Genomic DNA, 18,915 nt, shown 5'->3' on the forward strand with positions numbered 1-18,915 from the left:
AATTGTCCACATTAATTAAGTCTAATTTCTGATCACTTAACTGACAATCAGCCAAATGTTTCTGTGAACTTAAGCAGCATCCAATGGTCACAAGGTTTCATTTGATAACAACAATTATCTTCATATTCACTAAAAGAAATTCACTTTCATTGAAATGTCCCAATTAACACCTTTTTATGTAGATTCTTATTCATGATTCTTCTTTCTACCAGATTGGGTCATCCACGATGTTCCTTTTGAAAACATTCTTAGACATGGACTTTTAGGATAGTACAACAAACAATTACTGTCTTCCCACCTACTTTTCGCAAAGTTACTGACAGGAGACTACTTTTTCTAGAGAGGTCTTCCTTGGTATCTTGATCCTCTGGGTCTAGCTGTCCACAGAGCTCTCCTTTCATGAGTTATTTAGTTACAGGTGCCTTTGTTCAGAAAACATGGTTTGGTATATCCCACACATTACATTTCTGTTTTTATCAGCCAGGGCCTCTCGAAGCTGAGCTGTAAAGAATACCAATTGCTCTATGCAGGCCTTTCTTGCTTTCCCAGATGTTTGAAACTTCTCTCAGGAGACCATTTCCCTTGAAGACTCACATCCTTCTTCAGTTCTGGAAGATTCTCAGCTACTGTAGGTTCAAATATTGCTTCCTTCTTCTGAAACTCCTCCTAGGTATATTCTAGAACCTCGTGGTCAATTCTCCATCCCTCATTTATATTTCCTATCTTTTCCTCTTAGTGCTGTGTATAGGAAAGTCCTCACAATTATCTTTGAATTCCCTTATCTTCTCTGACTGGGTCCAGTCTAGAATTTATCCTGCCTATTGAGTTTAGTAACTTCAATGATGATACTTTTTATTTCCAAAGATGTCTTTTTCAGATCTATCTGGTCTTTACCTGTTGCTTAGTTTCTTGTTACGTTAATAAATGGTATTTCCTTACTTATATCTTTGAGCATCCTAAGTGTACTTACAAACAATCTTTTGATGGTCAATTTGGAGGAGCTATCGCAAGTCTTTGTGTTTTGGAATTTTTGAAAGGGATAGGGTGTATGTTTTCTGTTATATTTTGTGTGTGTGTCTTTTCCTTTATACCTTCTGAACTCACCTCTCTGTCAAGTGGTTTTCTGGCTGCTCCCACCTAGGGAGTGGGGCTTCTAGTCTAGAGCTTGATCTTATATTGGCAGTTTACATTGAGCGACCCTACACTGAGTGATACGAATGCAATTATTGCTAATTTCATCACCAGGCGGCACGGTTCAGGTCCTGGTTTCAAGGTTGTGCTGCTCTCCTTCCCAAAGGTACTCCTCGCCTCTTCCCAAGGCTCTATGCGTTAGGTCCATGGCGGCATATAAGCTGTAGTCCCCTGCGGCACCTGAATTGCTCTTTTTTCCCTTCAAATCTCAGTGCGTATGTGTCTCTCCAGGTGCGTTTTTGCAGGGCCCTGGTTTAAGATGCTTGGCTCTGGGCCTCCACCTTGAGAATTTTGATTCCTGTTACTACAGCAGGAGGTGAAAGCCCACTAACTTAGCCCACACACTGCTCACCAGGCCCTGCCTTTTTTTTTTTTTTTTTTCCATTTCTGATCCACTGAGCTGTTCATCTTGTTTTAAAGCCCAGGTATGTCTTTTTCACTCTATTATCTACCACTGGATAAATGGGAGACGCAGAGGAAGGTGCCTAAGGCCAGAACGAATGTTATCTTAATCAGAAGCCTACCAGGACATGTTGATTTCGTAGATGTATGGGCAAGGTTCCCTCAGCACTCATTCAAACCTAAATTCACCAGGAGAGGATTAAATGAGCCAAACAAGTGCCTTTCTCCTAAACAAATACATGACATACGTAACCCTTCTATTAAAGCTCAATAACAAACTTGATTTTAAGGGTCTAGTTTTTCTTCCTGAAGCTCTGAGGCAGGACAAGCTGTCATGCCAAAGGTTCGAAAAGCCAGAAATAGCTCAAAAGAGGCATCCTGGCCGGAAACCAAGCTCTTTCTTTTTTATCAAGTAAAATTGATGTTCAAGGGGTTGAATGAGAGAGAACTTTTACTAAATGTTTCTAAATAAATGTGGTCATGGTTATAGAGCTGTGTCATGACATGTTTTTGTTAGGAGTTGGGACATGAAGCCATTTAGCCCTTATAAATTAAGTCATTTTCTTATATTTAAAATAAATAACGCTAGATTTTTTGGATGTAGTATTTACAAAGCACATATGGGGTATCATTCCCATAAAAGACCAATGAGATACTTACCACAGTTCCATGGTGAGTTGTTTGAAAGCTTAACCATAAGTACACGATTTACTCATTGTAACATTTAGCTGTCGATTGATATTGTTACCAATATATATTTTATTTCTCTTGAAGTAAGTTATACATGTACGTCTCACCCCTAATGATTCTCTAATTATTAGCATGTATTTATGGAGTCATTTCAACACGATGAATACATGTCAGCGATCAGATGACAACTCCACAGAGAATCTATTTACGTTCTTGATTATCGTGTAAATCATATTTCTCTGGTAGCTCCCTAAAGAACATTAATTCAAATTCATTGCACACGGCTTCTGTCACCACAATTTCTTCCTGCAGCCAGTCATCCTAAAAAAATGTCTCCCATCCATTATTAATTTCTTATTCTACCTCGAGCTGAAAAAATTCCTCTGTTCTACAACTATATAGCTGTATCTGATTAATTTTATGTCATCAGGTGTATAGAGGTGGTTGTCCAGGTACAAATTTACATTAAAAAAATTTCCTAATCAACTAATGGATATAAGAGAGGAATCAAATTGGTCTTACCTCTCCCTGCTGAAAACACCTGGCCCCTCTACATATATAACTAGCTACACGCTAGTTATGATAAAGAATGTTACAACAATCTTTGCGTATTCCTAGAGGGCAAGTATTTTCAGTGTAGGTCACCTGCTCTGTAAATGGAACTTCCCTACTATGTGTAATTATATAGGCGTATCGTGGTATTTTTGAAATAAAGACCTGAAGGTTACTTTCCAGTGATCACTGTCTTCTTAACAGTACTATACATTCCACTGTATACCAAAGCATGAGCACACAATTTCACAAAGCGTACAACTACAAAGGTCTGCATCTAAAAAGACTAGGCCCAGAGAAATCCAGCTTTACCCTCATACAGTATTAAAAGCAGTCAAATCATATCCACCAATCTGGATTCAGGCAAATGTAGTAAATCATGTAGCACTGTTACAGCAACTATAAATCTAGCAAATTAGCAGTTTCTCAAAAAAAAAAAAAAAAGGAAAGACAAATTTTGCAAGCATGAAGTATTTTAAAAACTGGCAACTGCACAGGGCCTTTTCAATTATAAAAGCTATACTGTAAAATTTTATCAAACACAGAGTCAAAAATACCCCTAAAGTAGATGGAAAAAGACATTAATGTGCCTTGGCATTACTAGTGTTAATTAAGGAGAGGCTCACAGGGTGGGAAGTAAAAGTATGCATATTTTAGGTCTGCCTTAAGCAAAATAGTAAAACTGGCAGAACCCCCGCAGGCTCTTGTTTCTAATCCTTTTCTCTTAACACTGTCCCCCTTTCATGCATTCAGAGCTCTTAATTCCAACCCCTTTCCTGCTGAAATTTGCTCAGTATAAAGGTGTTACATAAGTCATTTAAACCTTACTGAGACTTTATAATAATGTACCATTTCTTCTAGTAATATCTGCATTTTAAAAGAGATGTTGAAGCAGATAAAGAAAAATAGGATAATCTTTTTTGACACATTGCCTTTTTGGTGCCTTTTACCACCCAGGGCTGAGAAGGGAATCAGAACAGGGTCTTAGGACAGAAATTAGAACAGAAAGACCTTGATTCACAACTAGGTTCTGCCCCTTGCTGAGGCTAGGCGACTGACCTAAGCACTGATCCATCAGGAGGACTAAGGAGCCAGTACGGTCTATATTGCACACGTACACCCTTCTTAGAACTACGCCCAGCCCATTCAAAGGGTTCATTATTATTTTTATTTCTTTCTGTCTACATTCCATCCTTTTTAGATTTGGAACCTCAGGTGTGCTGAATTGAAAGTTTCCTACCAAAAGAAAGCAACCTACTAAGACTTCCTTAGCTTGGCAGAAAATACACATACATGGGGCTTAGAAACTGATTCATTATTCAATATTTGCCCTCTTTATATACGCTTCAGTTTGAACCTCCCAGCCATTATTGTAGCTACCCCAGAATTTGGGAATTATTGTATATTTTCCATCATCTGTGCTGTAGAAAGTGTATCACAGCTGAGCATCGGGGCAAAATGACATCATTGCGCCTAGACCATCAGGATGAGATTTCCTTAGTTTTGACCAATTCTGCTGGGCATGTGACAAAATCATCAAATTATGTGCATAATCACTGCTGTAATAAAATGTTCGAACGAAGTCTACATGGTTAATGTATCTGCCCTTGACACATTGATCTATATCGCGCTCGAGTTCCAAGAGACAGAACCTGACAATATTAATTGGCTTTAGTCTCTTTCTCTTCAATGACTGAGATATTTTTCATAAATTCCTCATCAGGAACTAAGACATTATTGTCTATAGAATGAACGTATTAGTCAAACGTTCAACACAAGAAGAGAAAAATTCATAAAGAAAACCCGTTATACCTGGAAATAAGGCAGACAAACAAAACCCAAGACAAAAATGACAGTGGCCAGTCTTTACCATTCAAAAAGCACACTAGGACTGGAGAGGTTTTAGAAGTGAGAAAGTCTAGTCCCCAGAAATAGACCGTTGGGAAAAGTGTGTTTCAATTTTCAGACAAACACAGTAAAATATCAAACTTTCATTGTCTGTGGTCAGCAAAAAGCCATAACAGTGTCTAGGAGAGCCGTAATTTTAAGCTTTTTTGTCCCGGCTTGAGTCCCCCATGAGTAGTTAGACTTGGCCTTAAATTCTCCCAGTAAATTCATCTTGATGGCCTATTTTTCACTTCCTGGCATGCACTGCTGTATACTCTTGCCATAGCTGATCCTATGGCCTCCTCTATTACAAGGACAGAAACTACAGAATCATTTCTTTAAAATAAGTCCCAGTACTTGTACATAAATGTTCATGGCAGCAATATCCATAATAGTCAATAACTGGAAACAACCCAAATGTCCATCTGCTGAATGGATTAAAAAAATGTGGTATATCCATATGATGGAATATCATTCAGTAATAAAAAAGAATGAGGTACTAATACAGGCCACAACATAGGTGTCCCTTTCAGATATGCTACATGAAAGAAGCCAGTTATAAAAGACCACATATTGTATGATTCCATTTATATGAAATGTCCAGAATAAGCAAATCCATAGAAACAGAAAGTAGATTTGTGATTGTCTAGGGCTGGGTGGGGTTGGTTTGGGAGAGATGGAGAGTGACTGAAAATGGGTATGGGGTTTCTTTTTTGGGGTGAGGAAACTGTTCTAATATTGATTGTGTGATGATAGTGGCACAACTCTGTGAATATCCTAATTAACCAGTGAATTACACACTTTAAATGGGTGAATTGTATGGGATGTGAATTATATCTCAATGAAACTCTTATTTAAAAAGTTCTAGATTCAAAATTGTATTTCTCATAGCACAGAAGATATTGCTCCAGTGAAGACAATAATTTTCTAATGCTCTCTCCTACTATGGAGGAATCAAGTTTAACCCATGGACATAAAATAAAAATGGTGTGTATAATAAGAATTATCTATGCAGATATTTCTCAATATTTTCAGATGCTGAGTTTAAAAGAGAGCCTAATAATGAGCTCAGAAAATGCTCGTCTGGGTTAGCCTAAACAACTTAGATGTTTTCAGTCTAATGGAAAATATGACAATCTAAACAGGTATATTAAGAGATCTGGGGAAAGAACAAGAACATAAGAAATGAGAAAAACAAGGAAGACACTGAACATCAGCCCCCAAATCCATCAGAGAACAGGAAAACTCCAAAGGGTATTCATCCATTCATTTAATCAACACATTTCTACCGGCAGCACTACAGAGATAAAGATACACGAGACACCATCTCTTACCCTTCAAGAGCTCGCGTTCTAGCATGTGGGATATTGCTTAGTTCCACCATGGTGACAAACCTTACACTAATGCACAAGGCCTGGGAATTATGCTCATTGCTAACGCTAAAAATATAGGGTATTTCTACCTTTGAAATAATCAGTTTGATTTACTAGGAAATTATAGGAAAAGGATCATATGGATTTACTTATGACCTATAGCTAGCAGACCAGAGTGGTACCCTAAGGTAACTGAGAATTTGGAGATACAGAAAAAGGTCAACTTTAATTATTAAGATAGTTAGAAAAAAAACGGATGAGTTTAGCCATCTTCAGAAGCCATCCACTTACATAAGTAATACACACCAGGAAACCATCTCTAACTGGGCATACCCAATTACAATCAAGTACACCCGGAGGTCCTTGGTCTTCTTTCCACATATACTCGCTTCCTAGGAGGACTCCACCCTAGGCTTCCACCTCTTCTAAGCCCATGATTCCACCCCCTAACCCATTAACTCCTCAATCTAGACTTCTCTTCTAAACTCTAGACCTGTCTTTTCAACAATCTCTGGATGTCTCCTGTAGCCATGGGTTCTGTGAACTAGAAGTCGTTAAGCACTAAGCCACACAAGGTTGATAGATTGATCATTTATCCTCTTTAACATTTCAGTGCCAGAAAAGGAATTAGCTTCCTCAAGTAGCATTACACAGGCCCATATATTAGCTACACATCTTTTAAATTTACACCTTGTTGAGATGAATGCTACACTTGCATTCCTGTTATAAGATAAAGAGGGAGAAATATCTTCCTATGTGTTGATAATACACTTTTATATCACAATCCGGGAGAGGCCTCAAGTAACCACTGGCCTTTGCACCTAAGCAAAAATTCAACTGAAAAGAAAGATTCAACAGTAATTGTGATAGAAGCAAAAGCTGCTGTCTTTGGTGGACATCCTTCAAAATTCAATCATTTAACAACAATTAAGAACTCCAGAGATCAAGTTAATTTTGCCAAGTTATTGGTGAAAATTCTTGTTGGTGGTCTGATTGGAAACCTAGGTTACTCTGTGATATTCCATAAAAAGAGTACAAAGAATTTTCTCTGGTCATGGGAGATGACTTAATACCTATCTTTGGATTGTCCAGACTCAATCATTTTGGTCTCCGGGTTTATAGGGCTTTACTACTAGAGCAAAGCAAAAAATACTTTTGTGAGAACAATCCAGGCCTCATCTGTGGAGACATCTGTGAGAGCTCCTTCCTCTGCTGTCCCCAGAAAGACCATGCCTAGGCTTCTCGACAACCACAGTAGACACAACCACCTGTGCTCTCTCTGCCCTGTCTTCCAAGTTTAGTACAGACTTGAATTTCTTACCAAAATGTGTTCCACAGAACATTACAATTGGGCTGAGGTCAAGTACGTGTTAAGCAACATTGGGATAAACATAGCTAATCCTGTTTCTTTACTTCTAGACTCCTCGATGCAAAATGCAAATTAATCATGACTTTCCAATACGAGTGTTTCCAAAGCTTATCTGTCCTTGGAATCCTTTTTTTCAGAGTATCTTAGAGGTATTCTGCAGAACACATTTTGGGCAACAGTGACCTTTACCCATGGAGAATTGTCATCATTTACTTTTCTGGTCTTTAATGTTCCGCTTTCCACAATTATCAAAGGCCACTAGAAGCAGCCACATAAAATTTCTTTCAGTCTTTGTTATAAAAATATTGATAAGGACAGCAGCCAATAGTCACATCAAGTTTAACACTGTTTAAGAGTCCAGGACCGCCTGAGTTTGAATGCGGGCCCCATTCCTTGCTAGCTGTATGATGCGTCCCTCTCACTTTGTGCCACGGAGTCTTTGGGAGACAGCCTCTCCTTTGTAGGGTTGTTGTAAGGATTAAATAGGATCTTATACGTACTCAGAACAGTTCCTCTCCATGGCAAGCACTCAAACGACAGCTATTTGTTTTCATTGTTATTATTTAGAGCCAGGAAAACGATGGTGTTTCCTTAGGAAGTTGCATGCTTCTTTCATCCAACTTTAAGAGACAGACAAATCATCGTGTGTCCTCTTATCCCCGTGGCTGCAGGGAAGCTTGGACCAAATGTGAAGCTCAATTATATCAACTATGCTTTTCTCTACTATGTTCCCTGATTTACTATGTATACTGTGGGAATCTTATTGCTTTGCTTTTTTTTCCAAATCCTTTTTGGAACGTGAATACATAAAATCAATCTAGGAAATTTCCACTCAAATCTCCTTGGGCAAACAGAACTCAGTATGGTCAATACATAGTTCTTCTCTAGCCATTGACCTTTGCCAGTCGGTAGCTTTTCCTGCGTGGACTATGTTGTTTTGTTTGTTTTTAATGATCATTTCCCAGTTTCATACCACCCAATTCCCCTCTCTCCCATCTCTGTTGGCCTTCCCATTTCTCTATCCCTTCTTCACTTGCCTAAGACATTCTTAGTTTAGACCCTGGCCATCTTTCAACAACTGTTCCGATCCTTCTACCAATCACCATGACTCTAGCTCCCTGTGTACAATTATTTTCTTCAATCTTTCCCTCCTCAAAAAAACCTTCACCGTTCAACTGCTTATAGGGTAAAATCCAAACTACTTAGTAAGACACGTAAAGTCCTTTAAACAGTGGCCTCCACCCATTACTCTGCTATTCTCTTATTCTCCGCATTCTGTGCTATGGCCACACATTACCCATTGCCCAATCAAGTCTGGAAAGCTCATCCTTTCCCCTTCTCTCAGCCTAGAACACTCTTCTTCAGTCTCTATCTTCAACTCCCTTTGCAAGGTCTCTAATCCCTCAGACAGAATTAATCACTCACCTCTATGCCCCCAGAGCACTTGTAACACTGAGTTATAATTAGTTGTTTATATTTTAATGCCTTTTATTAAATTTTGAGCTCCATGAGGATAAGAACCAAGGCTTATTCATTTTTGTGGTCCTGGCAGTTTGAAAAACACATTAAGCATTCACTAACTATCTACCGAATTGAATGGCATTATATCCTCAGGCCTGGAAGGCAACTAAAGAAAGGTATGACGACACTTAGTTCTCCTGGAGCAGGATGGTCTGGTAAGGAAAGCCAAGCAAGAGGAGGATGTGGGTCTTCACGGAGGATCGAAAAAGCGAAAATGGATTGTAAGAACTACAGCTCTGATCCAGCCTGTTCCAGGGGAATGGCAGCTGTACTTGTAAGTCACGAGTATTCTTATCACCAGAGGGGTACACTTCAGTTCTTCTGTAGCACGAAACAGTCCTCACGACTATCCAATTCCCTATGCTAAGAGTCGAAGCTCAGCGGACAACAATTTGAGTTTTATTCTGATTTCCAAAAGATCTGATTCTAAGACAGAGGACCTTGAAATGGAGCTACAACTCCAGTCTCGAAAAAAACGTATATTCCCCATTTAAACAGATTTAGTATTTGTGCTTAAACCCCATGCTGTTCCTCAAAAAGGTTTAAGATAACATTAACGCATTCGATATAACAAGACAGGTGAAAAGAGAGAGAGAATTAGGATAAAGGGAGAAACAAACTGTCCTTCTGGGTTATCCATCCACTTCCATGAATGGATAGGATGAGTTGGTCCCTTCAGGCTTTGATGAACTCTGGATAAACTGAAGGAAATGTGGTTATTGGACTGAGTAGTTAGAAACTGAGCCTCTGAATCATGGTGACCCCACCCCAGGTGCCTGTTCTCCCTGCCTGAGTAGAGCTGAGGTGGTTGACTCTTGCACAGCTTATTAAATGCAAGGTGTATGCCCTTTAGCTTCTCTTCATATGGCAGCTTCTCTTGCCATAAAAGATCGTGGCTGTCTGATTTATGTGGGAAAACTAGCTCCCTTTGTCTAAAAAGGCTCTGCAGCCCTTTGTCTTGGGGACTCATGTTGCCAAGTGACATGAAGGCCTAGTTTCACTAAATTTCTCAGATACTACTCTTTCCGCCCAATCCAACTTGAAAAATGTATAACCAGCTATGAGAATCAGTCTCTGCTAATTACCAGTGATGTCTACTGGACATTTAACATTCACTCCTTTCTCCTCCCCGCCCCCATTTCTTACCCTAAGTTCCTCACCTACCACATTATCTTCAGAGTTGGCCCTTCTCCCATTCAAGGGCATGCCTCCTCCGGTGCTCTTGTGTCCCTCTACCTCCTACTTCCTCTGGGAAAATGCTCCTATCATTCCCAAGCTCTCCTCCCCTCTCCTTCTGGCATATTCCTCCAGCATGTGAAAAATAATTAGGGATCTTTAAGTAAAAAGAAAAGACCAGAGTGGACACTACACAAATCACAGCATGGTGTGAAATAATCCCAACCACCAGAAATATATTTGCAAATATTTACATATTTAGAGAATATCTTTGAAAGAGTACACAAGAAACCAATAAAGGTGGGAGTCTCCAGAGCTGGGGACACCAGAGCCAGCGGACAGTTAGAGAAAGACTCGCTTTTTCTCAATATGCCTTTGTGAACCCTTTGGATTTTGTACAGTCATGTGCCGTATAACGACGTTTCAGTCAATGACGGATCAGTACCATATAGCCTACGTGCGTAGTAGGCTCTACCATTTAGGTGTGTGTGGGTCCACTTTGATGTTCACACAGTAAAACTGCCTAATGATGCATTTCTCAGAACGTGTCCCCATCATTTTGCGACACATGACTGTAATGTATATGTATTACCTATTAAAAAAATAAAAGTAATTACGTAAACATTTTCATGTTCACATCTTCTAGAGTTCCACCAAGCCCAGTGTTCTCCTTCTGCCACACACTCCCTGGGTAGATAAATTCACTCTCACAGTTTCAACTACCACCTGTGAGCCGGTGACTCACACATCTAATATCTCCGGCGCACACCTCTCCTACAAGTTTCAAAGTTCCATTTCTCACTGTTGGACATTCACATGTGAGTGTGTCACCAAGATCTCAAACTCAACCTCTCCCATACCCCGTTCACCATCTTCCGGCTACTCGACCCTTGAGGAAGGACCTCTATAAATATTGCTGAATTACAGAACGGACCTGCTGAATTGTCAGTCCCAGCTGCAAACAACCATTGTCTCCCCCTGTACCCGCCAGAGCAGGGACTCATTCCTTGCCTCCTCAGATGCAATGAACAACCAAATCAAACAAACTGCTCTGCCCCTCCCCTGAAATATCACTCAAATTCAGCCCATCTCTCCCATTTGTCTTCCCTTACTTTAGGCCCTAACCCTCTCTTTCCTGGGTTTCCATGCTACCTCCCAATTTGATTTCCTTCCCCCAGTGTTGTTCTTTTCAAAGTCACCCTCCACACAGCTGCCTGAGTGATGTATATAAGTGTAAATCTAGCAGCATCACTCCTGGCTTACACCCCCGAGAGCTCCCTTTACCAAGTGAGGAGGCATCAACTCCCCAGCATGGCCCCACATCCTTCTTGACCTGGTCTTGCCAACCTGTCCAGCCTCATCTCCTCCCATTTCTTGCCTTATTACAAAAGTAACACGACAGTTTGCTAGTTCCCCAAACATTCTCTGTTCCTCACCCCGACACATTTGTTTATGCTCCTCCCTCTGCTCAGAATGCCCAACTCCTGACCCCCTTCAGCTTCCTTTCATCTTGGCTGTCTTCTCAGCATCGTTTGAGACTCACACAAAGACCTAATGAGGGAACATGGAATAAAGACATCCTGAGACTGTGAAGGTTGAAAACTACTAGCCCAGGGCCCAAGGCCATCGTGTCATTTACAAAGTAAAGCGACAAGATCATGATTTCAGCTATTTAATTCAGTGGTATAAGTACCCAATCTAGAATTTCTAACATTAATAATGTGCATAACCACTGGGGGACTGAAAAGGAGCAAGGAAAGCTCGCATTTAGGCTGCACAACGTCTGGTCGCCCGACAAGACACATGAAAGGTACTGAGTAGGTACTAAGAAGCCACAGAGTTCTCCTGTTGTATAACATCTACTAACCACTTTAACTAACTTGAGACTTCAACGAATCAGGTTAGTATTTACCCTCCTTTTAGACTTGGGACCAATCTACTCAATGTGCTATGCAGGCCGCAGAATGACAATGACTTTTTGTCTCTCATAAAGGCTACGTTTTCATACCTAGAAGTTCAGAGCAAGTCTTAGTTCATTTCGACAGTGCAGAGAAAAGCACGTCGGAATCGGACACTATAGATTTCAGTCAGAAGACTGCAGGCTTTCATCTACGCGGGAAAAAGGCCAACTTTGAGTTTGCAATGCTAAGGACGCACAATGGAGCAAATTCTCAACATCCAACCGGTCTCAACCAAATAGAGGTGAATCCGAATTATCTGCATATGAGGGAGAGACAGTATACAGAAGTGACACATTGAAGACTATACAAGTCACTGGTCACCCAAATTTATGAGACACTATCGAGAAAATTCAGAGTCCGATTTCGCTTTTGCTCAAAGCTTCGCCTTATCTTTGTGGCATAAACCAAGAATCAGAGAATGACAATGGGATGTGGAAAATGAATTTTTAGCGTTCTAAAGTTATGACAAAGCAATGCTGGGCGCTAATCAAGGAAGTTTGAAAAAGGGAAGTATTTTGAAAAGCAAGCAGAAGAACAGCTTTTGAAAGGCTTTTCTCTATGAAATGCGGGTTTAAAAGGAATTTTAGTCAAAAGTACATGCATGCGTGCTACATTTAAAATACATTCAGCTTCATTTCAATTCATTTATTCATTAATTTATTCAACAAATATTTACTGAATGCTATGTGCAACAATTGGGAGAAACAGAATCCTAAAGACAGAGATAAGACACCCCTGAGACACTTCTAAATTAGCCAGTCTCTGTTTTTCAAGGGGATTGTGGAGAGGCGTCATGAATAAGAATAATTAACAGAATTCAATAACATATCAGGAATGGGCATCTCCAAGCCTCTCTCCTTTGCTAACTGTCATTTGGAGATAAGTCACAGCTACAGAATAAAGGAACACAAAATACACATGGATATGGTGAGTACATGTCCACAGGACACGGGACAATCTCAATTTTAAATATCCTTTTCCATTTTCTCTAAAAGTATGCTTGTATTTGTCCAATTATGGAGCCAGTTTGACTTGGGAAATACAGGCAGCTTGGCAGGCACTGAGAGAGGGCATCTAATGACCTCCTGTGTTCTCTCAGAGGACGGACAGGAAATCTTGAGTTAAAGGCTCCTTAAGCAACATTGAAATCAAGAATTATGAAGGCAAAGCGATGGCTCTGAAGCTCTTGGAGCAGAACTGCAAGACAGGAAATGACAGAGCAAAAGAAACCAGACAGGCTATTTTCAGGAGGGGAGCTCTGTAGAGACATTTCTTTGGGATTTGATAGGAAATGAAAATGTGACAAAGTGGAAGAAGAAAGAAGGAAGTTTATCCTGACCTTTGCTTGAAAGTCAAGATAACTTACAGAAAGACTTGCATCAACGCCAGATTCTCCATTTTGGAGCTCTAAGCAGCCCTGGTGTAATTTTTTTTCTTTCTTTCAGACAATAAACCATTCCATTCTTGAGGAATGGTCTTGGACATCTTTTAGGATAAAGTGATTATCACTGTACCACAAGTAGATGAACTGTTTTATTCATCTAGTCCTTAAAAATACTCCCTCAAATTAAGGCACATTCCAGGGAATATGCCAAAATTCTATGTAAATAAAATTTACATAGAATGCCCAATTTTATGTAAATGATATTTACATAGAATAACTCTTCTTTATTCTCTGGTGCAAGGCAGAGTTGGCTATTTTGAGTCAGAAAATCTGGATTTGAACTTGGTTCTGCCACTGGTCGACTGTGAAATCTGGGTCAAGCCATTTGAACCTTTCTGAACCTACATTTTCCCATCCATCTTCTTTATAGAGCTTTTAGGAAGATTAAATGATGCAAATTACATTCAAGTGCTCTGAAAATGATGAAATGATATATAATGATAGCTATCAGTACTCTTTACCAACACTCTTTGGCCTAGTTGTCATGGTATAGAAGGAAGGTATGCTAAGAACAAACAAGACCGAATTCTCGACCAATGAGATAGAAAGATATATTACACAATGGCAACAATCACATAGTACAAAAATATTTTTACTCCTGGGTACCATCAAATTCTATTTATAATGCTAATCCCAACTTTTTCTTCTTATTTGACTTTGACTCCTAAAAGAGTTAAAGATTTAACATAAATGGATACTAATGATGATCCTCAATAAAGTAGAGGGAAATGTTTTCTCTACCATGGTTTTCGCTATTAGTCTTACGAATAAGGCCAAAAATGATGTTACCATTAAAACCAACAAAACGTTCAGTATTACCTCCTGGATGGTACTTGTGTGCCATCCTTGCTGTACCCTTAACTTAGGTTTTTACTAACCATTTCCTGAGTACCCACTAGATATTCACACTGTGCTAGGTACTATATGGGACATTAAGAGGATTAAGACACAGTCCTTGCCCCAATGGCATTCACTCTCTCATTAGAGGGAGGCATTGGAAAAAACTGATAAAAAGGCAAATTGTCACAGAGTTCTCTGAGAAAAGTCCAAAGTATTCTGAGACTACAGACAAAAGATAGAGTACTTCCAAATGCAGGGATCTGACAGGGCTCTGTGGGGAATTATTTGGAACAAGCTCATGAAAGATGAGTAGGACTCCCTTGTCAGAAAAGGCAGTGGAGGGATGGGAGATAGCAGTTAGGTTGAGAAGCAAGCTTGAGCTGGACCCAGAAAGTGGATGAGAGCAGGAAGGGTTCGGAAACAGTAGCTACAACAGCATGACCAGACACAGGGAGCAAAGAAGATGAAGTTGAATAGGCAGGTCCAGAGAAAATTGTGGAAGGTTTTAAATGTGGAAGGTTTTTTTCTAGATGCAGAAGTCCAATGAAAGAAGAATGCCATGAGGGGCCTTGGTTCTAGAAAGATGTACAACTAGAGTCAGTATGGAGGATTTACGGGAGGGGTGAGAAATAGACTACAGGGAAGCCAACCAGATAAGGAGCTCTGGCCACAGGTCAGAGGTATTAAGAGCTAGAAAGAGGGCAGTGGCAGCAGAAGGCAATGGATGAATGGCAGTTTGCTTTTTCATCTTGAGGGGACAGACTCCCTGAGGGCACTTGTTCTCTGACATCCTGTGTCGCCTAGATTAAGAGGTCTTGGTGCCTTGGGCTAAACCAAAGAGATGAAAGTACTGAAGTCCCACAAATTTGAGCAATTGCTTCTTTAAAGACTTGCCTGGTGGCATTCGTGGAAAGAAGGCACGCTGAGTTAGAAGTGATCATGGGCAAAAGCCTTTCTTAACCAAGGAAACTCTGATATAATAAATGTAATACGAAAGTAAAAATCCAATGGTTTGCGTCACCCTGACACCACACAATATCCCAGATTTTCCCATCTTTGTCCTCTCTGCGGTCATTGAGAATTTTCTTTAGTCTTTTACTTCTACAATTTCTGCTATTTTTATGTGAACATTTTTTTCAGGTGATGACCGACAACTGGAATCGTCTTACTAATCTGCCATGACGGTGAGCACAAATGACTTCCGTATTGGATGACGCAAAATAAGATGCACTAATTCATTCCCAAATATGACCGAGCCAGTGAACCTACTTTCTTAAATGCTTTGAGATAGATAATATGGCCAAACACATGCACAAATTATTTAACCATAAAATTAAACGACCTGCTTTGTTCTTAAATTCTATTCTCAAATATGAAATTAAAGCCTCTGAAACACATGCAATATATCAAATACCACCATCAGCATTAATGCCTTTCACACCTAAAATATGAGTTCTTAATTATACTATTGCATTCATTTTCTTCTTTCGGAGAACCAAAAAAAAAAAAAGAAAAGAGAGAATCTGTAAATGGAGCTAAACAGATTATCGTAGAAAACAATTAGACATAGAATGACTCTAAGTGAAGACTCCTGGCACTTTTCTATGTGTGCAAGCGTATGCACTCAGCATACTAATGACAAAGCTAGAAAGAAAACTCACCTGTTTTCTTCCTCAAGATCAGCTAGGATTCTCTCTAGCTCCCCTCTTTCCTCACTCTCTAAGGAAATCAAGATCTGGGCAGGACTACGAGGCTGGCTCAGGGGGGAGTCCTGGTTCAAACTTTGGCAGTAATGCTGGATTAACAAATGTTCATCATCTCTGGAAAATAAAATCAAAGGTTTTGGTTTTTTCCCCCCTTATTTTGCTTTGGGGGTCAGGGACTCAGGTGTGTATTTATAAATAGAAACATTTATTTGCTCTTAACAATTAATTAGACCCTTTTTCTCGCTTGTAAAGACATCTTGATACTGCTGAGGTTATGGCCTACCCTCCTGTTGGTGACAGTTCAAAGTTTTTCTCACTCAAATTTTCAATTGAATTTGATTGGCCTATTTACATGGGTAAAGGAATGGCAGAATTACAGAAATACTGGGACTCTATGTAGAGAGGTTAACCAATAGTTAATAAATACTAAAAGACATAATAATGGCTGTATAATACTTTTGCTACCAAGCCTGTCAAGAGAATCTGTTCAAAACCCACACTGTTGCTGATACTGACCAGGAAAAAATTGCAGCCCTTAAAATAATAGAGTATATATTTTAAGTGGAAGGCAAGGTAACCAAAAAGTGTTGCTTTGGTTAAGCCAGTTTGAACTTACAAAAGCCATAGAGGCAGGAAGGTAACAATAATGAAAGTGTAGGCAAATGATTGTTTCATTCAATTATCGTTTAGATAGAAAAACAAAACTTAGAAGGAAAAAAGCCATTAAGGTGACTAATTAAAAGAAGACTGAACAACTCATTCCTCAGAGCAGCTTTTAAGGACTCATCTTGGGGAACAAAGAGGCAGAAGGCTCATATTTTGGAAGGCAGCTGCAATCTTTCCTTCAAACTAGGAACTCTCTACTACACAGGAGAAATTCTTTTCGAAACGCACTGCTCCTAGCTCCTGAAAAGCCTGTGTCCCTCCACGTTATAAGAACTTCACTCTGTTCTTAACGAGAGGCTAAAGCTCTTTGTTTCTGGCTAGACATCAGTGAGATGATACGTTAGTACTCCCCTCTCCGCACCCATTTCATTTCCTTTTCTCATCTCCCTGTCTTCTGAGTTGGAAAAATAATTCCAACGTCTAGGAAAAAAAATCCTCCTGATTTAAATGACTTTGGTCTGTCAAGTCAGGCAATTTGGTTGAGAAGTGAAAAGTGGACTAAAAGTAATTATTGGGTGTTAAAAACAAACAATTAAGTGAAATCAACCAACCCACCAAACTGCTTCTCCAGACTTGCCCCGAAAATATCATGACTGTCCCATCCAACACTGAGTCAAAATGGATTTTACTGTCCTCAGAACGAGCTAAAGCTAAGTGTCATTTAAAAATAAAACGAAAGCAGTTTGACCACCTAATTTACTATCCCTCTTTCCAAATTCTGAGATTTTATTGCTGGCCTTCCCATGATTCGTTGCAACATATAGTTATAATTGAACTTCTCTTACTGTTCTCTTAGGCAGTCAATGAATGGCAGCCATTATTATACAGACACAACTTGAATTCATTTGAATGTGTACAGCTTCTCATATCAAAATCAGTGACCCAAAGAAGCAAATCATTCAGGTTGTTTACATTTGGTTGATTCTTTGGTCACATATTTTCCTGTCAAAGTATTTTACATACTGCTTCTTGTCCCCATAGCTGAGAAGGAGAACGCACCACAGTTATGTTTGGGAAAAAGGTTGTTTGGTTTGGTTTGAACAAAGTCATATAGAAATGACTGAGTCTCGACTTAATTCTTCAGTGTCACCTTGATCGTCCTTAGGTACCAGGTGAGATGATTCAGTCTCATGACTTCAATACCCAGTTGTGTCTAAATGCCACTTTGACACTATTTCCCTCAGCCCAATCTCTATAAAGGCCCTTTTCTCATCTGAGTGTGACTCTGGGCTGCCACACCAATGACATATGATAAATTTACCATTCTTTTCTTTGCCTAGATTCTCCACGACAAAGTGGTAAGACTTCATAACTTATCGAACTGAAAACATCATTGTACTTTTAACTAGATTTCTTCTCTTTAAGTTATCTATTCAGTTGGCAGATCCTTATTTTTTCCTTCATCTGCTCCCTCCATCTCAGGCCCTTGGTTCATGGCAGTACTCCTCTGTGCTCCTTACTGTGAATGCTTCCCCTACTATATAATGAAGCCTCTGCTTCCCCGCCATAGCTATGTTCTCTGCCACTTTTAGCATCACTCTCTCCACTTCCTTAAATTTGACAGGCCTGGCTTATCATCCCACTAAAAAACTGTGACCTGAATTTGCGCTCCCTCTTCTGAAACCCTTCACAGGATTGCTTCACTTTACTCACTCATGAAGACACTGAATCACAAAAATCAACTACTTCAGATCTCCGAAGGAAAACGCCCAACTAACCTACCATATGGGGGTACCAATGTGACTGTACCAAGATTACGTTTCCACTCCCCATGAGCGGAGAAGATACTGTTTAGCTATCACTTTAAAAGTTAATATCCAATTCCTTTAAATATCTGGCAGGTTTGGTCAAAGGTTAAGCATTTAATATAATTTAAGTATTTGGGACTCTGCAATTTGTATTGTATGGTATTAAATAAGATAATATGGTATTAAATAAGAATAAGGCAAACTATTTTTGCTGCTCTGGAATACCAACAAGGCCACAATTTGGATGAGCTCATTCCACGTCACATTGTTAAGAGTTAAAGAAAAAAGTAGACGAATGGCTCCTCGGAAGATCAAATGAACATAACGCTAATTTCTATCTCCTGTTCTACCCTACCTCTAAATCCCTCCAAGCAATTTCATGGGCAGGA

At 39.6% G+C, this 18,915-nt stretch overlaps 1 protein-coding gene across 16 annotated transcripts in view; it reads right to left on the reverse strand.

Moving 5' to 3' along the window:
• The window catches only part of DMD (dystrophin), a 2,264,041-nt gene that overhangs the window by 35,588 nt on the left and 2,209,538 nt on the right, over positions 1-18,915 (reverse strand). For all 16 annotated transcript variants that reach the window (XM_070604303.1, XM_070604310.1, XM_070604305.1 and 13 more), the window contains one exon: positions 16,068-16,226. In XM_070604303.1, the coding sequence (XP_070460404.1) occupies positions 16,068-16,226 (159 nt within the window). The remainder of the gene's footprint in view (positions 1-16,067; positions 16,227-18,915) is intronic.

Source organism: Equus przewalskii, chromosome X, assembly GCF_037783145.1.
Source record: "Equus przewalskii isolate Varuska chromosome X, EquPr2, whole genome shotgun sequence".
NCBI lineage: Eukaryota > Metazoa > Chordata > Mammalia > Perissodactyla > Equidae > Equus > Equus przewalskii.